Source organism: Hermetia illucens, chromosome 4 (assembly GCF_905115235.1).
Source record: "Hermetia illucens chromosome 4, iHerIll2.2.curated.20191125, whole genome shotgun sequence".
Taxonomy (NCBI): Eukaryota; Metazoa; Arthropoda; class Insecta; order Diptera; family Stratiomyidae; genus Hermetia; species Hermetia illucens.
Window position 1 is genome coordinate 136,058,158 of NC_051852.1, and position 24,403 is coordinate 136,082,560.

At 43.0% G+C, this 24,403-nt stretch overlaps 2 protein-coding genes across 2 annotated transcripts; one reads left to right on the forward strand and one right to left on the reverse strand.

Annotated features, from left to right (window-relative positions):
- Positions 1–12,570: 12,570 nt before the first annotated feature.
- On the reverse strand, positions 12,571–13,463 carry LOC119655001 (transcription factor Adf-1-like). Its single transcript, XM_038060669.1, has 3 exons — positions 13,202–13,463; positions 13,001–13,148; positions 12,571–12,944 (listed from the first exon to the last, which is right to left on the reverse strand). Exons 1-3 carry the CDS (start codon positions 13,425–13,427, stop codon positions 12,608–12,610), a joined length of 711 nt encoding a protein of 236 aa, XP_037916597.1. The 5' UTR covers positions 13,428–13,463; the 3' UTR covers positions 12,571–12,607.
- A 4,597-nt stretch (positions 13,464–18,060) lies between these two features.
- On the forward strand, positions 18,061–23,657 carry LOC119655000. The gene is made up of 4 exons (XM_038060668.1): positions 18,061–18,240; positions 18,299–18,495; positions 18,559–18,966; positions 19,027–23,657. Exons 1-4 carry the CDS (start codon positions 18,200–18,202, stop codon positions 23,583–23,585), a joined length of 5,205 nt encoding a protein of 1,734 aa, XP_037916596.1. The 5' UTR covers positions 18,061–18,199; the 3' UTR covers positions 23,586–23,657.
- Positions 23,658–24,403: the final 746 nt, after the last annotated feature.

The window sequence follows — 24,403 nt, forward strand, 5'->3', positions numbered from 1 at the left end:
TTCTAACTACACTGATTTTGCTAAAGCCTTCGACACTGTAAACTACAAAATACTTCTGTCCAAACTTTCCTCTTTCAGCGTTCTCATATCGTGGGCTGGCTTACCTTTTACTTTTCCACTCGATCCTGCCGCATTTGTTTTGATTGCTACACATCCCGTTCTTTTTTTTCACTCTCTTCTGGGGTAACACAGGGCCCTTTATTATTTTTATTCTTTATCAACAACTTCCTTCCTTACTTGCCTCTGTATATACAATGCCGACCTTAAGCTTTTTTCCGCTATACCATCGTCTATGGATTTTGTCTCCCTTCAATCAAACCTAGACACTCTTAGCATTAAGCGTCAAAAAATGTCATGAGCTATTCGCTCAAATCCTCACCCACTTCTTTTTCCAACTCTCTTGACGCATATTCCTTATCATATTAATAATAATAATAATTACAGTCAAGACCTCGGAGTTATTTTCAACAAGAAGCTCCGCTTCGACTGCCTCGAAGTCACCAATCGGGCTATAAAATTGTCGGGCTTCATAATTCGCTGGTAGTTTGATTTTGACCTCATCTCGCTCTCCTTAACTCTTTTCAACTACCTCGTGAGAAGTACCTTCGAGAATTGCCTCGATATCGGGCCACCCTTCAATAACTGTGATTGAGTTGCCTTTGAAAAGGCGCAACGTAAATTCACCCGTTCCCTCTTCTTTAAGAAAAACTTTCATCGTATGGACTACCCAGATAATTTCAGTGCTTCAGGAGTTCCCACTGCCCATCTTACTCTAGCTTCCGAGCATATCTTTTCGCTAGTTACCAATTCAATTTTTCCCTCTTTTGCCCGTTGCTATTGCCTGTCGCCGTGAGATTCCGGGAAATAGGTTCTGAGAAGCAAATGTACCCTGCCTTCCTCATTCTCGGTAAATATCCCATCTTCCTTCTTCAAAAGATATAGCCTTGACTTTGGCTATCGCTTTATATAGCTTGGATGCTTCTGCGGTTTGTTCTATTCCGGCATAGAATTGCCTAAAGCTGTTTTGTTTTGCTTCCCAGATCGCGTTGCTACACGTCGTCAATGCTCTTTTGCACCTCTGCCAGTCCCCGGTTTATTTCGCCCGGTTGAAGACTTTTCGCACTTTCTTTTACATTCTGGCCAGCTTCCGGTTCCACCAGGATACGTCCCTTGATGACTTGACTGTCTTAGTTGGACAGCTGGCCTCATATGCGTCAATGACGACTATGTTCACGTCTTCCAGTTCCAATTCGCTCCTGATATTACCGCCCTTTGTAGATGAGTCATGTTATTGCTCAGGTGCATTGCATAGGAGTCCCAATCTTTCCTTCTGGAATTCCTTATTTTTCTTTTTATGTGGAAGTTGCCCTCAATGTCGCATCTGATTATTTTGTGATCCAGCATAGAGGGCTCATCTAACTTCCTCCAATTATTAACCAGTCCATTCAACTGAGTTTTCCGTAAAGTTATATCGAGCACCTCTGTCTCGTGCTGGTCGTGAATGTTGGAGTGTTCCCTATGTTATTTCTAACTTATTGATAGGAATAAATACAAGAATGTTCTCACCCCTTTATTTGGTGTCGCTGATTCTCCAGACTTCTAGGCACCGGCATTGCAGTCGAAGAGAAGTGGTACCGCCCTCTTCTTACGATACTTCACCAGTCTAGCGACTAGCTCCGGCGGGATCCGGATGTTGTCTCCTGGGAAGTAACCCGATGCCACGATGCTTCTCGCATTCTCCCCCGGTTTCAAGTGAGATTTAAGGGGTTAGATACAGTTAGAATTTTCAAAAAATCGATTTTTTTTATTTTATTTTCTTAATGTACATATATTTAAGAATACACACAGAAAATTTCATATCGTTCCGGTGAATATTTTCGAAGTTACACGCAAATTTTAAAAGGCGTTTCAGAGCGGTTGGAAGCATAAGGCCGGAGCCGCAGCGCTTACCTGGAACGCTGTCCCTTTTGTGCACCTACCTATTCTAAATTTTCCCTTCTAATGTATTTAGATCGGTAGAACATCAGTGTGTTATTTGAAATAATAAAACTTGTTGTTTCTTTTTCGTTGGTGTGGGTATTTATTCTTGCAAACAAGTTGCAACTTGTTTGCACTGATGAAGGGAACAAGTGGTTCCCGAAATATCGGTATTTGCAAGAATAAATACCCACACCAACGAAAAAGAAACAACAAGTTTTATTATTTCAATTAATTAATCGTTGGAAACACCGCATAATTTCACTCTGAGTGTGTTATTGTCGTTTTTATACCTGAAAGGTAAATTTTAATTTTGCTCTCTCCAAACTGGAAAATATTTAAGAGTGGTAGTCAGTATAACCAGCTAAGTCAAGCAGTAAACTTGTGAGTTCGTTAAAATTCTATTTGTAATTTGAAAATGAAGGCTTCTAGAGAAATGAGAATATCTCTTAAGGGGTTATATACAGTTAGAAGGCCGAAAAAAAGGGAATTTTCCAGAATTTTTTTTGAGAAACCTTTTAAATTTATTGATCTAAATATTTGAACATATATTATGGTATCTTTTAACAATATTTTCAGACTTAAAACTAGTAAAAATATTTATTTGGACAGGAGCTACAGCTGATCTCCGGGAGCTCCTCTCAAAAAAGACGTTTTGCGGTGACCACTATATCACTGAACTGGAACCTCTGAAATTAAAAAACCAAACAGATTTCGTTAAAGTAATGTTAAATCTAGTAATTAATCGAAGGAATAAGCAAAATAAATTTTTTTGACACAAATTGATTTTCGGCCAAAATTTATACTGTTTATAAAAAAAAGTATTAATCGGTAAGATAAAATCTTCGATCAATTACTAAAAATATATTTAAGAAGCTTGTGTCAAAATTTGAGATCAATCGGTTTAGCCGTTTTTGAGTAATGTTGGTCACCGACTTTGAAAACACCATTTTGAGAAAAACGCGTTTAAAGTTTTAAAAGCACTTTACATAAGATCTATTCCAGGACCATATAATAAACCCTCCGTCGCTTCGGCAGCTTCTAATAACTCGAGCTGATGTTGTCTGCGAGCCATTATTCCATCTCGGGTGCTCTCACGCGGTCTGATATCGGAAATGGTCACGCGCTGCTCATCTTCTTTTTCAGCATATGAATGCGCATTGGGTCCAAGTGTGATTCCTATTGCCTTCATATAATATAATAGTGATGCCATTCCTTCATTAAATATGCCGGCAGCTATGTATGCAGCGATGTCCACAGTTGTCGAACCAGCCGGAATAATTTTGAGAGAGACTTTCCAAATTAGTTGATTGTAGCTCTCGTTGTTGTTTTGGTTAAAACCACCTACACATCTTTCTAATAAATTCCTACTGCTGAGATCTGTGAAAATCGGAAATATAGCCACAGCAACATCTTCTGGTAATGACTGATAGTCATGTTCGAAAGTGGATGATTCATCGGAAGCTGCAGCCCTCTGCCAGCTGCACCATGGGTCTGGTCCGTCCGGGCACTTATCGTGTTGAGGTTTTTCGTCAGTTGAACAATAATGATAATATGTGGCCCATATACATTTTTTCAATAGAATCACAATTTCTCCTTATCGCTAAGCCATAATAAACTGTCAAGTTATCGATCATCTTTCCAGTAAGTTCGCCTTTTCCACCAAGTTTTTTTTTTCCTATTTTGTTTTCAACTGTTTCAACATTTTTTTTGACACAATCTCGGAGTCGCGTGCCCATTCGTTTCTGTACATGTCCAATACATTCTTTTTTCACAATTTCTTGGTTACCGTAAGGTGCAAATTTTAAAATTCCCGAGTACGTTTTAGAGTCACCGTCTCCGATGTAATTTTTGTACATGATTCCAAATTTTTCCAATGAACGTTGGAACATTTCAACGACTGAATCTACTTCCATTTTGCCAGAAGAAGCAGAATGATTTGCAGTGCAAGTATTTTTATGTTCTTCATACTATTCATTGTATTCTTCGGTATTGAGTTTCTTCTTCCAAGTTTCACACAGTTTTCAGTAGGCACTTTTTACAACAATAACAATGATTTTACCAGAATAGTATCCGATCAATGATGTCACAGCGTACAAGGAAGTAAACCCTCGTTTTTTCCATGTGCCATCACCAGATACAGCTAATTCTGTCGAATGTTTGGAAGTTAATTTTTTTTTCTTCAGTACAAGCATGTTGAAAAAGTTTTTCGATGGCTGTTTTTACACTGGAGTGAATATTATTAATTATTAAATCGTAAGTGGACTGTGATATAAAGCCCGCATATCCATTAATCCACAACATTTTGCTGCACCTTTTAACCCTAAACCAAGGACTCTCATGACAAATAAAAATCGTCGATTTATTTCATAAGAGTGCGCAACAAAAGGACTAGAATTTATGTTACGATCTGCACACTTATCACACAGCAAAACAATTTTAAAACCAAGTCCTCGTTCAGAAGCAGTTTGAAACTTCACATTTCCGTCACAGGCCTTACATTTCACATTTTCAGAAATTGCTGCAAACACTGTTATAAAATTTAAAATGCGATACTCAACAGACGGATCACGCGGAACTGAGATTTCCTCTTGTTCTTTAAATTTTTTTGCCGAGGCACTGAAACTACTTTCATCCGTTTCGGCTGTTTTTGGATTAAAAACATTTTTTCGCTTTTTTGGTCTCGACTTACGTATGTTAAACGGCCTCAAGGTATCCGGGCAGTATATGTATTAATTTACGTTTAACAATGATTAAAGCTCTTGATTTTTCGCATCAGTGGTCCCAAGTTACTTGCATACTTCATCCTTACAGACCACGAATCTGCCCCGGCACATTCAAGATTCTTGAGCCAACGATACTCCAATATTATCCTTGAAGATTGGCCTTGCAATCACTACACTGGTGGAGATTTAGCTGGGCTATCTTTGTGCTGACGATTAGCTCTGTTAGTGTTTGGAGCTTTTCGCCACTGTACGAGTATGTATCATATTTATCCTTTCCTGTAAATCGCTGTCCATCCTAAGCCCCAGGTGATCCAGTTCTAGGTCGTCCAGCTTCTGCTCTTCACGGGACAGTAGGTCTACTTCTCTGCTTGATCCAGTTCTTTCAGGCTCTATGGTCTCCGAGATTCCTTCGGGGAACTCGATAGGTTTTGCACCCGATGTCTCCTCCGAAGTGTACTTTCTCGACTTTTCCCTGTGCATATGGTATGTTACCAGATTTATAGTTGATATGGTAATTTTGACGTTTGATTGCTTCTAGGGATCGGTCACCTGCGCTCCGCCTTGCTTCTGAAAGATGAAATATATTTGGAGACCCATAAGATCCTCCGTTTCTAGCGCTGTGGTTTTAGAAAGAAACACTGTCACCATTTGTGCTCCTGGTATATCATCCTCAGCACATTACGACAAATCTGCTCCTTCCCAGCCTGGTAATTTAGGGACTATAGTCCTGTCATTCCACAGTATCCTCCGTCTCTCAGTCCACTAGTATATGGCTGATTTTAGACGATCAGTATTTCATTAGTCTGGCATCAGTCTGAATGACAAAATTATAACAAACTGATTGTCTAGTGTATTTCTATGGCAATGACTGCCCAGCGAAGGAGACAGGTTACAATGCAATATAATGTATAATAGAGCGGTTGGCCTTCGCATGACAAAGAAGGCAAGTTGATTGGTTTTGACTTGTTGCAAAGACAGGACTGCCTAAATTTGGATTGATGTCTAAAATCGAAGGGTCAAAATATAGTAGCAGAGATGGTGAAAAACATTCCACTATATGCGGCTACAGTCTAAGCTGGAGTACTTTACCACCAGGTGAACCTGAAAAGCGTGCGTTCAACATGAGGGTATGGAGCGCATGTAGAACAACATCGGGTGAGGAAGTATTTGTTCAAGTAAATGTTGTTTCTACAAGAGAAGGAGAGCAACTTTGTTTAAGCTTTTTCCGAAAAGCTGCTAGGAAAAAGTTGCGCAGAAGGTAGCAGCAACGGTGGAATCATATCGAAAAAGGCCGCTGGACCCATACACTGATCACGGATACAGTAAATTACCACTTGACATTGTTCCCTATGGGACACAATGGTTATGTAAATAACAGAGTTAGGCGGTTTAGACCCATCTCCTCCGAATGGGGTGCTATAAACGAGGACCCGGAGCATGTTATATTCCATTATTAGTGAGTCGTGGATGATAGAGGAAGTTTGAATATTGTCCTGAACGTAGTTATCGGACTTCATAATCTTATAGAGGAAGTGCTGGAAGCGATTTAATAATAATCGTTGGCGCAACAATCCATATTGGATCAGGGCCTTGAAGTGTGTTAGAGCACTTCATTCAAGACCGTAACGGTACACTACAGAACACTGTAGGAGGCAATGTGGTCAGCATTGCGCTCGCCCGAGATTATTACCCTGATTTGACTCAGGTACTCATTCACAGCTGAGTCGACTGGTATCCGACGTCAAGTCACGATACAAATCCCACTGCCACCAGCGAGATTTGAACCGCGGCCTTCCGTATGACAACCCAGTGCTCTAACCACTGAGCTATCCGGACACTGGAAGCGATTTGAACTGAAATAAAAGTAACAATAACCGCCATATTAGAAAAGATACTGAAACCGGAGCGAGTTCGAAAAGAGCGAAAGCGTGATTTGCTGGTATGCACCGGAGCTCTTTCCGCGAAGTAATACTTTGCGATGAATCCGCAAGTATATGGGCGAAGAAGTATTGTCGTGTTAGTGAGTGAAAATCCGACACCCTGCAGCAATGTGGAGCAGTAACATCTTTCTAAAATTGCCACTTCCATCTATAACATCATCATCATCAACGGTGCAACAACCGATATCCGGTCTAGGCCTGCCTTAATAAGGAACTCCATACATCCCGGTTTTGCGCCGAGGTCCACCAATTCGATTTCCCTAAAAGCTGTCTAGTGTCCTGACCTACGCCATCGCTCCATCTTAGGCAGGGTCTGCCTCGTCTTCTTTTTCTACCATAGATATTGCCCTTATAGATTTTCCGGGTAGGATCATCCTCATCCATATGGATTAAGTGACCCGCCCACCGTAATCTATTGAGCCGGATTTTATCCACAACCGGACGGTCATGGTATCGCTCATAGATTTCTTCATTGTGTAGGCTACGGAATCGTCCATTCTCATGTAGGGGGCTAAAAATTCTTCGGAGGATTCTTCTCTCAAACGCGGCCAAGAGTTCGCAATTTTTCATGCTAAGAACCCAAGTTTCCGAGAAATACATGAGGACTGGCAAGATCATACGTCTTGTACAGTAAGAGCTTTGACCCTATGGTGAGACGTTTCGAGCGGAACAGTCTTTGTAAGCTGAAATAGGCTCTGTTGGCTGACAACAACCGTGCGCGGATTTCATCATCGTAGTTGTTATCGGTTGTGATTTTCGACCCTAGATAGGAGAAATTGTCAACGGTCTCAAAGTTGTATTCTCCTATCCTTATTCTTCCTCGTGTTTGTGTTTGACCAGTGCGGTTTGATGTTGTTGGTTTATTCGTCTTCGGTGCTGACGTTGCCACCATATATTTTGTCTTGCCTTCAGTGATGTGCAGCCCAAGATCTCGCGCCGCCTGCTCGATCTGGATGAAGGCAGTTTGTACGTCTCGGGTGGTTCTTCCCATGATGTCGATATCGTCAGCATAGGCCAGTAGTTGGGTGAACTTAAAGAGGATCGTACCTCTTGCATTTACCTCAGCATCACGGATCACTTTCTCGAGGACCAGGTTAAAGAGGACGCATGATAGCGCATCCCCTTGTCGTAGACCGTTGTTGATGTCGAATGGTCTTGAGAGTGATCCAGCTGCTTCTATCTGCCCTCGCACATTGGTCAGGGTCAGCCTAGTCAGTCTTATTAATTTCGTCGGGATACCGAATTCTCTCATGGCCGTGTACAGTTTTACCCTGGCTATGCTATCATAGACGGCTTTAAAGTCGATGAACAGATGGTGCAACTGTTGTCCATATTCCAACAGTTTTTCCATCGCTTACCGCAGAGAGAAAATCTGATCTGTTGTGGATTTGCCTGGAGTGAAGCCTCTTTGGTATGGGCCAATGATGTTCTGGGCGTATGGAGCTATCCGGCCTAGCAAGATAATGGAGAATATCTATAGATGGTACTCAGCAACGTGATACCTCTATAATTGCTGCACTGTGTGATATCTCCCTTTTTATGTATGAGATAGATAATGCCTCGTTGCCAATAGTCAGACATTAATTCGCTGTCCCATACCTTGAGCACAAGTTGATGAACCACTTGGTGTAACTAGTCGCCTCCATATTTAACCAATTCGGCTGTAATTCCATCGGCTCCTGGCGACTTCTGATTTTTTAGCCGATGAATTGCACGGACTGTTTCTCCTAAACTTGGTGGTGGCAGTATTTGCCCGTCGCCCCCCCTCCAACTCGCCGATGTTCTGGTTGTCAAAGTCTGGCTCATCAAAGTACTCAACCCATCGCTCTAATATGCCCATTCTGTCAGAAATCAGATTTCCCTCTTTGTCTCGGCAAGATGAGCATCGAGGTGTATAAGACTTCATCCTGCTGACTTGTTGGTAAAACTTCCGCGCCTGGTGCGGTTGCTCCCTGTAGTTTTCTAGTTCACAGACTTGTTGGTTCTCCCAGGCTTCCTTTTTCCGTCTGTGAAGTCGCTTCTCCGCTCGACGGAGTTCGTGATAAGTCTCTGCACGTGCCCGCGTTCTTTGAGAACGCAACATTCCTCGGTATGCGGCATTGTTCCGTTCCGTTGCTAGCTTACATTCATCGTCAAACCAGCCGTTCCGACTCCTTTTACGGCTGGGGCCAAGTATGCTTGTGGCCGTATCCATGATAACATTCTTCAGGTGATTGTGAAGATCATTTGTTTATGCTTCATCTCCAGGTCCTCTGTTGACTGCGGTTATTGCGGTATCCATTTCCCTCTTATAGGTGTCGCGGATGGTTGTGTTTTGGATGGCTTCAGTGTTCACTCTCACCTGATTGTCAGAGGAGATTCTAGGTGGTATTGTTATTCGAGCTTGGAACACCATGCCAACGAGATAGTGATCCGTGTCTATATTGTCCCCCCTATATGTTCTGACATTCATCAAGGCTGAGAGGTGGCGGCGTTCGATCAACATGTGGTCAATTTGGTTGAAAGTGGCCCCGTCTGGAGAGGCCCACGTAAGTTTCCATCTATAACACAAAACAAGTCGGAATACCGGAAGCTCGTGCTTCGGGTATAAAGGTTTTGTGTTCATCTTATCTAAGAAATTTCAACGGACATTTTTCTCCCCGTATACAGCTACAAAACTACGAGACATACGTACATATTACAGCCGTAGATGTTACGCTCACCCTAAACAAACAAACTGCCTATTTTCGAATACTGTACACATATAGGCACGTATATAAATTGATCGTACCCATATTTCCGATTTACTTCTTATATCTATCTGAATTAGGCTCTACCCGCAAAGTTCATTAGCACGCATATATTATATACCTACATATACACATGTCTCGTTGGAATAATTGATATTCATATAGAAATGATTAAAAAACTAAAACAAAATAATTCTTCTCCACCCAATTCATACGAACTTACTTCGTTGTGGTATTGACAAATTGATATGTGATGATGGCGTCATCAGGTTGTAGAGTGCACGAAATTCACAAAAAATTGTAAAGTTTTACCGCCTACAACTTTGTTAATAATAGTTGGATTTTCCTCAAACTTGACCAAATTGTGCATTATATTCTTCATTATACCCATGCCAAATTTTGTACTTCTAGGACGAACATAAGGGGGGTGCCGAGTAAATTTCTAAAATATGGAAATATACTATTATTAACTTTATTTGTGCAGATATCGGAACCAGATATATTTTGAGGCCTAGATTTCGTAGAGATGCACTATTGAGATTTTTTCAAGATTTTTCGGTTGGATAGGTTCTGAGAACGAGACCTGTTACACTTTTTGGGGTTCATATTTTGGGCCCTCACTCCCCTATGTTTCACCCAATATCAAATATTGAACCAGTTTCGAAAAATACTAATTGAGACCTTTCATTTGAGACCCCACATGGCCAGATTTTATGAAAAATTTTGCACCCTCCTTTCACATGTATGGGGAGCCCCCCTTAAACTTAACACAAAATGGCGGCAGTTGCTGCATGCAGGTCACATACTCCCACCAATTTTCGTGACAATCGGTTCAGCCGTTTCCGAATAAATCGCCTGTGACAGACAGACAGACATCGAATCGATTCTTATAAGGTTTTGTTTCACACAAAACCTTAAAAAGGGCTAGGCAGAATTAGATACTTCTTGAATGGAATTTCAATATTTCACTCGAATTTCAATTATTCTCGTTAATTATGACGTCGGCATCTTATTTGTATGGCTTAGGATGCTGTTAATTAGCACGAAATTGATAAGTTTGAACTTCTATAACTTTGAGACTAATAGTTAGATTTTCATGGAACCTGGCATGTGTATGCACGAGACTGTCCTCTGTGGCGGGGGGAAATTTGGTACACCTAGGATGAACTTAAGGGGAGTTTTTTAGTCAATTTCTAAAAGTTGACATTATACTATTAGTAAATTTATTTGAGCAGATACCGGAATGGGTCATCTCTCGAAGATTAGATTTCACATAAGTGTTTTACACAAAAACTTAAAAAGGGCTGCAGATAAATAGATTCTTCATATATGCGACTTTAATATTCCACGCGAATGTCAATTATTCCGGGTAATTATGACGTCAGCATCTGATTTACATGGCTTTGGAAGCAGTAAACTCGCGCGAAATTGCTAAGTTTGAACTGCTATAACTTTGGCGTTAATTGCCTGATTTCCACGAAATTTAGCACATATATACGAAATCTTGTCCCCTATGCTGGTAAAAAATTCGGAAGTCCTGGGATGAATTTAAGGGGGGTTTTTCAGTAAATTTCTAAAAAGTAGTAATATACTATTAGCAAGTTTATTTGAGCAGATACCGGAATGAGACATATTTTGAGGCCTAGATTTCATCTAGGCGCACCACTCCGATTTTTAGGTTGGGTAGTTTCCGAAAATGAGTCCTGTCTCACTTCAAGTGCGTACATTTTGACTCATCACTCACGCACTTTGCAATTTATGCCAAAACTAATATCAGTTTCGGAAAGTACAAATCAAGACCTTTCATTTGATACCCTACACAACTACATCCGGTGAAAAAAAATTTTGAATCCCCCCTTTGCATGTATGGGGAGCCCCCCTTTAAACTCCACCTAAATTTATGCCACTCACTGTATGCGTGGGATTTCATAGTTCCCATCTGTCCACCAAATTTCGTTCGGATCGGTTTAGCCGTTTTGGAGAAAAATGCATGTGACAGACAGACAGACAGACAGACAGACATTGAATCGATTTTAATAAGGTTTTGTTTTACACAAAACCTTAAAAATAAGGCAATTCACCGACCTAGGCTCTTTGCCGAATTGCGAATTCTTAGTCGTGTTCGAGAAAAAATCCTTCGAAGAGTTTTTGGCCCCTTACGGGTAAATGCACGATTCTATCTCAGATTCTTTTGGTTTTAGGCCTTCCTTCAGATAATGCAGCTATATAGCACCTGCGCCACTGAGGCCTGTCTTCTTCCTTACGCCTGATATACTAATCTCAGTGAGCAGCAACCTTTCTTGTTGTAATACTCACAGTAGGCCAATGTTGACCTTGGCTCCACTGTTTGACTCCCAAGCTCCTCCCTTTTGGGTGTAATCACCTGGTTCTGAATGTTTCGGAGATTTGCCTCCACCAGTTTGCGTGGGGCACGGGGTCCTGCTTATTTATTTTTAATTTTCTTAATATTCGTTGGGGCATTTGGTTCCCACGAGCATGGGGTTAGGAGCTCAGCGGTGCCATAGTTTCCCGTAGCACGCTAAGGTGAAAGTTACTCAGAGTTACTGAGAGGGTATCAGTTAGGCTCCGTTCAAATGCAGTCTGTTACCCCCCACCGCAAACTATCCAATGCGTACGGTTCGCATAACACCCTAGATTGCGGGAGGTGTTTTCGATTTCCCAGTCTAGATCCTTGGCGTTTTGTTAATTGTAGGATCACCTCGTATAGGGTGTGGCTGTCACCACTCACTAATGGTCTTGGTAGATGAGAGTTTTGGCACCTGGAGGGTTATATCTCCCCCCAGAGAGGAACGGGTTGGCTTCAAAGGAGCTATATTCCGCGTCAGACTGCCCTGCAATCCACTACTTGACCCTACTGTTATCCCATACCCCATAACAACCGCATTCGCGGCATCTTTTGAATTACCGTCAGCCAAACTGAGTTAGTCAGAAACTGTAGGAATGCTGAATGACTATATTCTGCGTGGTTACTCAAGGCGAATTACTGTGAGAAGCATCGCCCTCTCTATATCTATTCAGGCAGCCACCGTAAGAAATGTTTTGCTGGCTCCACACAACTTCATAATGATGGATGATCTTCAGATGGCGAGTAGAGGTGAACATACATCGATCCAGCGTTCGTTAATACCTCAAAGATTCAATGGCAAACTCGAATAACGAAAAACATTGTAACGCATGTATCTTCTTACTTACTTGCTATATTGTCTATTTCGAACTAAGAATACTTTCTCTTTAATTCAAATACAAAATTAAATAGCTCCTCCCGTGCTGCGTCTCTGTTGTGCGCTGGAATTTCGCCCATGAGCACTCCAATGGTTTTATAAATGATGGAGTCATTATCTTCGGTTTGGACTTTCTCCTTTATGGCCAAAGCGGCATTTTCAATGGCAGCTAAAGTTGTTGACATCGTGCTTTTTTTCTTCGGCGGGGGCGGGGCAATCATCTCAGCATATATTGAAGACACAGAATCGTTCTTTTCCAGAATTTCTTCTTCATACTTTACGGGGCTGATCAGAGTGTCAGCGTCAAATGATATTTCACTACATTGGGTCCTGTAAAGAACGGAATAGTGTACTCTTCGCCGTCAGAATTGTAAAAATAATTTTACCTTCGAGGACGTAAGAAGGCCTTCAGAAACAACATACTTTCGAAGTATGGCCATGACTGGCACTCCGGGGAACTGCCTGTGGGGGATATTTTCATTTTCTTAACAAACGTTCCCCGTAGATGTTTCCATCTCTTCTTCACTTCGTCGCCTGTTGAGAAATTATAATAAACACAGAGTCAGCTTTTTTAGAAAAATACTTACGACTTCGGTTCAAAGTGTCCCCAATTTCCCGCCAAATTGCATTCTTATACTTCGCATCAAAGTATCTTTGATGCGCTTTGTTGTAAAGCACTTCACGACTCTTTACAAGTTTTATCAAACTGTCCTCCATTTCTCCACTAAATATTAAATTTACTTCCAAAACAACGCTTGTTTGACAAACCACGACAAATGTCACAACACAAGTTTGAGGATAAAACTCCGACATCTATAGATAGTTTTAACCATGTTGGACTTAAGGCATTGTTGAAGCTCTTACAAATGTTCACAGATGGCGCAGCCCATTTTCGAAAGCTCTAACCATAATGGACTTATGTCACCTTATCAGTTCGCACTCACTTAAGGTGCTGAGATTAACTTACCAACTCAGGGCCTTAAGACCTCCAACTACGTTGAACCTAAATGGTTTTAAAGTTTCTCCCGCAATATGGGGGTGCTCAGAGGTGGCGGCGAGGAAGATGGGGCGGCAACCCTGTCGGCCAAACCAAAACCAAGTGGCCGAGGAGAACCTCCTCCTCCTCCGGGAGACGCTGTAATCACTTCGGTTTGCCGGCCGTGATTCAGTAGGCGAATGCTCCAAAGGCCTAATCAGGGCGATCAGACCCGAATCTGAACGGGGACTCATCTGAAGTGGAAAATTGGTCGCGAAACCTTACCAGGGGTATACTGATACCATGGGAACCGGGAAAGCCCCTGGACTCACATACTTCGGGTGAACTTCTGTTGTATGTGAGGACAGCTCGGTTATTTGCGGTTGGCCTCCCTAGTGAGAGTTTCATGGTGGTTGTGGTTATGCTCAAGCGAGAAGAGGCCTTCGGGCCTCGACGTGGTGTTGCGTATCAATACGGGTGCCGTACTCCATAGTTCGGTAGAGATTTAGGTAATTCTTGCATCCACCAGTATGAATGCTAAGCCATGCACTTGGTATAGACTGGTACCGTTGTTGCTTGTCTCAGCGGGGGTCTGATTGTGGTCACAAAATCAATCCGTGTCTGAAGAAGACCGTAGGATTAAGTCTCACGACAGGTGCCTACGTAAAACACCATAGGCTTCCCGCAATATGGGAACATATCGAGCGAACTATGTTGAACTTTATTCGACTTTCACTCTCGGCTCCGAATGGTAGAATCTTAATGAAAGTGCGACTATGTTGATTTGATTTAGCCGTGTTTGATTAACGGTTTATTTAACTGTAAAACAGTGACAATTAGAGTTTTAATAACCGTGACTTCGCGTTAACAAAGTGAAGCCGGCATAAGCCTCGCGCCGCAAGTGCGGAACTCATCCTTACTCGAGGGACACGAAACCACAGCGTGTAAAGGACGCGGAACCAGCTTACACTGCCGCCGCCCATGGATTGGACAACTCTAATATCTCCACACAGCTGCTCCATCCGGCCGACAAACCATTACGGCCGAAAAAATGATAAGTGACGACTGCCCCGTCATAACTGTCGACGACGACCACAGCTTCCCTCCTGGGAACCAGCCCGACGCTCGGACTGGTGAAGAAAACTACTGCGTTAACTACATCCAAGGATTCCAAGATGAATTCAAACTTGCTTCAGGTAAGTCTGTTTTCAAACGAAAACAAACAGACTCGGGCATCTCGGACAACGAGGCCCCAGCGAATAAAAACCGATTTTATCTCCTCTCCAACAACGAGCATCGCCCCGAAGCGACGCACGCACGTCCCGGAACCTCGAAATCCGCTGACTCGGCCATTCCACCGTTGGTTAAAGATAAGAATATAATTAGCTTTCTCCCCCCGATTTTCTTATACGAATTGACTGCCAGGGCACTAGGCTTTGTAATTAAAAACATAGACAAAAATTCCACATTTGAAATTACCAACCTACCGGCCGACAGGCTCAAAGTCCGGCTCACTTGTCCCAATATCCATAGGAAACTAATACATTTAATTAAGATTACCAAATTGGAAGGACATTCCTTCACGCTGAAAGAGGAGAGGAAGCCAACCCTCATCCTCAGAGGAATCTCCCCCATGAGTTCACTCCCGAAGACGTGGCTTCGGAAATCAAGGAGCTAACGCAGATCACACCTGTCCGAGTAACTAGGCTTTCGACCCTGTGGTCACGAGCCAATAACAATAATCTGAGCCTCTTCCGTGTGACTTTCAACTCTGACGCAGAGGCCAATATAGTCACAGAAAAAAATACCCCCCTGCATTAACGGATTAGCTGGGAGAAGCCCCGAAAAGGGGAAGTCACCCAATGTTTCAATTGCCAACAATTTGGCCACGTATCCGGAAACTGCGGATACGACCCCAGATGCGTGAAGTGCGCGGGCCCACACGCCTTCAGGGATTGCCCCCGTTCCAATATAGAAGACAACGCAGAAAAGGAGTCGGTGGCACCACTAAAATGTGCAAATTGTGGCCAATTGGGTCACCCTGCCAACTTTTATCTATCCAACGCAAAGAAAGAGCAAAAAGCATCCCGCACTCTCGATCTGCTTCGTCCTTCCCCCACCTTGACAGACCCTCGCCTGCTCGTGTCTCGCAGTCTAACACGCTGCCTCATGCCAACTGGACCGCCCCTCCCTCATTGGCCCCGTCTTTTGCCACAGTGACCAGGGGTCAAGCAAGACCCGAAACCCTTAGCCCTTTATCGCCTGCACATTCTTCCATTCCAAAGGGCTTCTTCATGGAAGCGAGGTCTCTATTCAATATGTCTTTCTCCTCGCTGTGGAGCATAATTTCCGACTTCTATCACAACTATCTCCGTCTCCCCTCTGAAGACAAACTCGAAGCGTACCTACAACTCCTCTTCAAATTGCTAGACAACCAAAATGAAGGTGCTCACATTCAACACTAATTCGCTCATTTCTAACGACAAACGTTTCACTTTCCACAAGCTCTTAGAGGATTCCAATCCTAATCTCGCTCTCCTAAACGAAACCAGACTGGGGGAAGCCCCCAACGTAAAATTACATGCTCCCGGTTACAGTACTTTCCGCAACGACGCGGGCAGAAGCACAGCCATACTAGTCAAAGCGGGACTAAGTGCAAATAGTATCCCATCGGCTGCACTGACGTCAAACTGCCTGTTAGCAGTAGTCAAACTTCCTGTCAGGGGTGGTGGCGCCCTCCGAGTCCTAATCGGCGCTCTCTACTTCCCGGGCGGCACAGGTCGTCACTTCACTCCCATTCTGCACGAACTCTGGGAAATCGCGAGCAGTTTCAACGCCTTGTCGGCGACCTCAACGCGAGGCACGTATCTTGGGGCGACTCAGTCAACAACGAAAACGGCAAAGTGCTCTTCGATTGGTTCCAATCAGGTCCATTCCTTAGCGTGGACATCATTAACGCGGGAGTGCCATCCTTTCCTCGTGGATCCTCTTTCCTAGACGGCTTTATAATCTCGTCCAATCTCTCAGCATGTGTCACTAGCTGCTCCTCTCTAGCAGCCTACTCAGACCATCATGCCCTCAGTCTCTCTCTACATCTACAGCAAATTCTCCCTTCACTCCACCATCAAGACGCCAGACAGCATTTAGATATATCGAATTGGTGGACCTCGGCGCAAAACCGGGATGTCTGGAATTCCTTATTAAGGCAGGCCCACACCGGACACCAGTTGTTGCACCGTTGATGATGATGGTAGTGATAAACCAACGAAAAATTATAATCAAAAACAATTTTTAATACAGGTAAGCCTCCGTCAAAATGAACGAGTTCTTGTTTCTATTTTCTTTCTTTATCTTTCATAAATACATACTACATTGTATAAATCAAGGTTATCGAAATAACAGTCTCTCCCGGAACCGTGATAATTTTGTTTTTTTTTTACTTGAATGTTTTTACACTTAAATTATTTAATCGACCCACTGTGAAATGTTAGTATCGAACTGAATTGCGTTCGATGCATTAACCGCGCTAGATCCGCTTTCACAGCTTTGTCCAAAATCTAGAAATGCAGTTATCTCAAAACCAAGATCAAGTTGAGGCTGTTTCATGCTAGTGCTCATTGTGTGTTGCTTAATAGGAGTAGCACATGGAAAGTGACCTCCTACTGTTATTTAAAAACTTCAAGACTTCCTTAATATATGTCTGCGATGTGCGGATGAGTGCGAGCATCATGGGAAGTTTTGAAAGGAGATGAAGCGCATTTCAGCGAACCACCTATGAGGGGGCGTAAGCGCGGATTAACGCGCTATGTCCTATCGAGGATTGAATGACGACCATATAATAACACAAGACCTATCTATGTTAACCGTTATTTCGTGGTTATCCGATGGCGTCACAATTTGTGGCGCTGGGATGAATTGATGTCTTGGATATCGACAGGTGCAGCATCTGTTGGAATTTCCAGTCCATGCATTTTTTATGCTTTTAGCTCCTTGCACTTTGCTTACTTAACAGGCGTTTTTTTCACGATTAGTGGTACGTATCGATCATTGTCTTTATGTTTCTTTTCTATTCACTTTGGAATTAAAAAAGTAACTCTTCCCTTCCCCCTGGGTTTTGATAAGATTTCACTTTTACTTCCATGTCGAACATGTGATAAATTGTTTTAGCAAAACTGAACACATAGTAAGCCGCGTTCACTTGTAAAATTGAATAAAGTACGCTCCGTGACGACCGTAGTGCGGACTTTAAACAGTAAGAGCCCACTCAACACTTTTCTTATCTTATTTACTATAAACTCTTCCGGATTAATTGTTATAGGAGTATGAAATCTTAACTCTGTCGATTAATATTTTTTCCCGTTTGAAAGTAACCGCGAATTACGACTGGATTTCAACGACGAAAAAGACTATACAAGCCCACCTTCCCATGTAGCGCGATGTTTGACGTTTGACGTTAAACTGACATTTCAGTCAATCAGCTGTGTTTTGAATTCCACAAGTAAATAAACAAGTTCCAAGCAATCCGCGCTGTCCGCTGCTATCTGTGATGTGAAATAATGAAAGATATTTGTCGCTAATATGAGGAAGCCAATGCTGAACTTTATTAAACATGTCAACCATCAAAAAAGCAAAATCTAAAAAGCCATCAGAGTAAGGTTTTGTTGAATATCTGTGTATGGCGGCTGCCTACAGGGTTTTGAATTATTAGGAAAAACAAAGCATGGGAAAAGGACCGACGCGACCGACTCAATAGAACATTTGAGGACCTCGCCAAGTTGCTGCCGCAATACGACCCAACTGTGACTTGGAGCAAAAATGAAATCATCCAAAAGTCGATCGCGTACATCAAAGAGTTGCATGAAAAGCACGAAAAAATGCTTGAAACTCATGACCCAAAGGCGCTCAGTAAGTGTAGGATTTGCTTTAAGTGTACGTTGTGTTATAGGGAGCGTCTTTGTCCTGTTTCAGGCGATTACAAGGAACTCCTGGACACCCTCAGATTCTTCAAATCACGCAACAGTCAACTCGCGGATCTCCTTACCAAAGCGAAAATCAGTATTCCTCCTGCGAAGTTCCCCAAACTTTTAACGGAAAACAATCTTCTTCCTGATAACCCCAGTTCGGAGTTCAGGCTTCGACCGGTTGGACGTCCAAAGAAGTATTCGAACTTGGTTGTCTGCAATGGGAATTGCAATAAGGCCCAGTCGCAAGAAAATAAGGAAAATGGGAATGTAAATGAGGCAAAGAAGGAGGATGGGGATCAGAAACAGCCTGGCCCAGTGGAAGTTGATGTTTCTGTTACGAAGTCAAACGAAACAGCCCTCAATGTTTCGACTACGACGGCTGCGACTGCTGCTGTCACGAAAACTACGAATGGTAAGCTAATTTCGCTCCTGTTTATGTACAGAATGATATGATTAATATTTTTCCCATTAGCTGTGATATCGATGGGAGTCCTTCTGCCTCTGATACCATGTCAACCAACATCGCAAGCCAGCCAAACTTTGCAGCCACCTGTGATTGCCAGCCAACCGTTGCAGTCAACATTGCCTGTCAATATGGTCCAGAAAGTGGTTGTCCCCCCGAAATGTAACATTTCAGCTATTCAGAACTTGCCGCGGCTGAACTGCCTCCCTCAGAAGCTGGCAAAAGACAAAGATGGCAAAGTAAAGATCTTGCCGTATCCCGTTCTGAAGGTACACGTCCCTCGAACGGACAATAAAGTACCAATTCCAGCTCTCAAACGTGAGAAGGTACCAGTGAAAAAGAAATTTAGAAGAAGAAGAAAAATGGTTGCGCCAGAATCCACAGGGAAGGGTCGGAAGAGGAAATTATCTAAGTCGGTTGATTGCTCGCGTGGCGAAAGAAATGCGAAGGTGCCTAAAACTGAGGAGAAAGGGGAGTCTGGTACGAAAGAGAAAACGGTTGAGATTCCTCAAGCAAATGCAGAAAACAACGACCAGAAACGCATCGAACAAAACCAAGAGACGATCACGAAAACTGAGGAGCAAGTGTCAATGCCGGAAAATGATTTGCCAGAAGAATATTTTACGGCGCTCCAAATACCTGATGCAAATTCAAATTCTACTTCAGTTTCGCCGACAGCAGCTTTCTTGCTTTCATTTCCTGTAGTCAACGCTAGTGGTGGAGGCAAAACCGTCGGTGCAGCAGAAGAAGGTGCTGAGGATAACCAACACGAAAAAGGAGACAACCATCATTTGAGTGAGGGGTTAGAGAATCTTAACAATTTTTTCAGCACGAAAGAATATTTCAAATACTGTGGGCAAGGTACGAGCGGACCAGATAAGATTGAGGATGAGAAGGAATCGTCTGGTGAGAGTGCATCCAAGACAGTCGGAACGGGAAATTGTGCCACGTCGGGAGAAGCGATAGTTTCTTCGAATGAAGCGAAAATGCTAACCGAGTCTAAAGTAGTGAATAAACCAGCGATTCCTACGTGGCCTTCGCAAAGTTGTGGTGTGATTGCTTCGTCTGGAGGCTCTTCTGTGATAGCGACAAGTTCTTACCCAGCTCTGATATCCGCTCCTAGTAAGGCACAAGCTTTGTTACCGTCGGTTCAGTCGTTTAGCTCATCAAACTCAACTTTGACACAAGGTCCGGAGCTTCCTGTAGCCATTGCACACTCTATGCCATCGACAACAGTAGGATTGGAAATTAGCGGTCGATCTGGCAGTTACATCAATAGCTCACCGTTTGTGGGTAATATTACAAGCTCTAAAGCAGCAGCTCATCCTTCAAATTTCTCAGTTTCGAGCATATTCACAAGTAGCACGTCAACAATAGTCACCACAAAAGAACTTTGCTCACAGGTGCCTGGCACCAAGGACGCTATTCGATCAGAACCAGGGAAATCCATTCAACCTGTTTCTCTGAACACTCCCTTAACGTACTCAACCTCCAGTAGTCAACCTAAAACCGTTCCTAGTTCGATAGTGACGACAATCCTGCCTAATTATGGCACGCGTCTTCCAAGTGCAACAAATAAGTTGACACTATTTCCTGAAATTGCCATCTCTGGGCAACGTCCAACCAAAATCAATACCCTCCCCAATCCAATACCCGCGGCATTGCCGCAACCAACTAATTTCCCGACGCTTTTCTCTTCTTATCCAACAATTGGAAAAGGGTCGTCAAGTTATGCGACTGAAATCCGGCCTTCAGGAGTAGTGGCAGATGGTTCCACGGCTTACAGAGCTGGAATTATAGTCTCAAGTTCGACGAAAATATTGGATTCTTTCAGTTTCATATCGACCACTCGGAACCCAGCTCCAACTTCAACAAAACCGCATGACCCACTGCGAGCGGCGGAGCCAAATCTGAGTCATTTTAGACCTTCAGGGCCCAGCTCGGTCCAATGTAGTGCTGCTGATTCATTTGTGGCGAAACCCAATAGCAAAATATGCACTACGACTATCACAACATCCTTAGCTCAGACTACTTCGTTTTCAGTTACCTCTGCTGCCGCTTCCACTATATCAGGTTCCGCTGTTCAAGCTACGAAATTGTCTTATCCAACGACGGTGGGAGGAGTTCCCTCCAGTGCCCATTTCAGTAAAACTACGACAACTGCCATGAGTTTATCGAAGTCGATCGATCCGATATCAACTTTCGTTTCTGTAAATTCCTTTACACAACCTTCTTTAAATATCGACAACACGTTCAAACCGATATTCACAAATACATCATTAACCGAGGTTAAAACCTCTGTCGCTGAACCCAACTCTGCCACCAGCGTTAGTAAAGTGAATTCGTTATTCAACTTGGACTCGATCGTTACAGGCAATGCTTCTTCAAAATATCCCGCAAGTTACACTTCCACAACGAGTTACTACTATCCACCCATGGTGCCGCCAATTAGTGCTGCGTTTACTTTCAGCCTTACTTCTACTACCTCGTCTTCTAGCACAACAACGGCGATTTCAAGTCAACATCAAACATATTTCCCGCTGACCAATGTGAACCAAAATGCGCAATGGTTGCCGTCTTCAACAATGCCTGAATACTGTCCGCCCTTCACCTTTAGTTTAACATCATGCACGACAACCTACACCACATCTACCGACACAGTGAATAGCTGTTCGTACTACAAATCGACTCCATCGAACAATTCTTTTATAAAATCGTCTTCAGATGCTTCACCTTTCAATAAAGGCGCATACCCCTATCCTGAAGTTACCCTTCCATCGGTGACGTACTCTTCCAGTAGCTTAACTAACAATCCACCTTCGCGTCAAAGCAAACATCTGAACACTCTCCCTGAAGTAATCCCTTCATCAACTCTCAACTCCGCCACTAATTTCACGTTTTCGTTAGCGAAGCCTAAAGTAAGTACCACGACCGTTTCCTCAGATCTTATGAAACCATTGCCAAGCTGCAACGTAACCGAATCAAAGTACCAATCGTACTACAACACTTATAGCTACAGCAACTTCTCAGATACATATTCTAAGGAAGCGACAAGTTTCACATTCGCCTTAACCAAACCAAGTCAAAGCGCTTCCCTCTGTTCCGGATCAATGGATTCGAGGATCCCACAAAGGTTTACTGGCTCGTTTTCAATTGATGCAACATTGGGCACCAGTACAACCTACAGTCCTCAAAATGAACAGAAAACGCATACAATACCTCAACAAAACATACAAACAACTGCCCAAAATCCTGACTTCCGACAAACCTCTTCGAATATGAATAAATCAAACCACTTCCACCATTCCCAAGATGCAACCAAAAACCCTCCAAACTACTATGGGTCGAACCAAGAAAAGCAAACTAAGACCTCGCAAAAGAGCCATGTAAACTGGATGACTTCAGGCCAGCACTCCGAGCTAGCGAATTGCAATCAACAGGCACCTTCCTATTATCCTTCATATGTGGCTCCTTCGGTTGATTTCAATAACAAAGGAAACTGCTTTGTACCAGGAAACCCTGAAGATAATCTGCCTCCTTGGTCTCCTTCCAAAATTCTCGACACGAGCCATTTGTTCCCATCTATCCCTGCGCAGCAGACCTACTACAACGAATTGAATCCTTTGGCAGCACCCAACAACGAATCCAAACCATACCCCGCACCGCAGAAGTCATATCCTAAACCAATCGAGGGAAATTTGAAAAGCACCAAACCATGCAACAAACCTAGTAACCAAAGCCAAACAAGCTTCTTCTCCGTAAGTCAATTAGTTGATCAGAACGCACCCAAGACTTGCGATACGTTTGGCAAGAAAAGCACCTCAAACAAAATGAAGGATTGCCTTAAAGCTCAAAATTCTTCCAACAGCACCTTGAACTCCTCACAAAATGTCTATCATAACCAGAAACCTTCAACTTTAAATAACTATTCAGCTGAGGCTCTCATCTCCAAAAAAGAAAAGCATCGAAGCCATCCTCTTCCGCATTCTGTGCATCATCTCCATAACAACGACTACTACCCCTCTCAAAACGATTCCTTGAACCCTTACATGTCTCAAGAAAGTGACAACTTCAATTACAACACAAATTATTTCTACAACTACATGCCAGCGAATCAGAATTACATGCAAGATGTGGACTACTTACCGTCATATTCGGGTGATACCCAACTTGGGAGAACTTCTACCTCTTTCAACAGAAAGCCTCTTCCTTCCGGGAATTCATATAGAACGACTGACAAGAAGGATCAATCCAATGTAGCTCCGTTGCCGAACCTAATGCCATATGACTCTGCTCATAATGCACCATCTATGCCACATCCGCTTCCTACGGTTGACACCTTTGACCCCATTCACTATGGAAATAACATTCAGCATAGCTGGGGAGGTGCGAAAACCACAGGAGCGAGCTATCCCAATGCGCAAGTGGTTGCTCCTTTTGGGGATGAAGCGAACTTGTCCGGTTGCAATCAAGTTGGCACTGGAAGTAGTGGCAATAATTTGACTAATTTCAATTTGAGTACAATTTGTCCTGAGATCAGCGGAAAGGTTGGTCATAATAATTGGTAGATGCCAGAATGAATGGTTTTTATTGTAAATAATAATTTATTATTAAACTATGTACATAGCGTAAATATATGTTATAATATGTTTCTAAAATTGCAAATTGTTTATTGAGAGGAATAGCTTCAAATTAGGTAGTGGACTTCAGAATAATAATAATCGTTGTCGCAACAATCCAATGGGATCAGGGCCTTGAAGCGTGTTGTAGCACTTCATTCAAGACCCTTATGGTACACTACAGGATAGCCTGTAGGAGGCAATGTGGTCAGCATTGCGGTCGCCCGAGATTATTACTCTGATTTGACTCAGGTACTCATTCACAGCTAAGTGGACTGATATCCGACTTCAAATCACGATACAAATCTCACTGCCACCAATGAGATTTGAACCGCGACCTTCCGTACTACAGCCTTGTGCTCTAACCACTCAGCTATTCGGACACTTCAGAAAAGTGCTCGAATATTGATTTATGGTTAAGCTCCGTCCTGTGATTACCTGGTTTTAGCAGGGGCTATTTCCTGGGAAATCTTGGGATATCCAAGCGTAACCCATAATAGAGGCGCCAGGAGTAAATGGTATTTTGATCGGACCCCTTTTGCATGTCTGATGGGGTCGCTGGCAACGTGTCCCATCAATTTGCGTCGTACTCGCAGGAACACATAACAAGAATTTACCAAAAAAAGCAGACTACAAAGCACTAAAACAGCAATTGCCTCAAGTCAACCTCTAAAGACCGGCGGAAAGAGCGCACTCCTAAATCCATGCACAAGCTCAGGATGCGAAAAAATCTTCACCACCGCCAACTGGTCAGAACAGTGGAAACA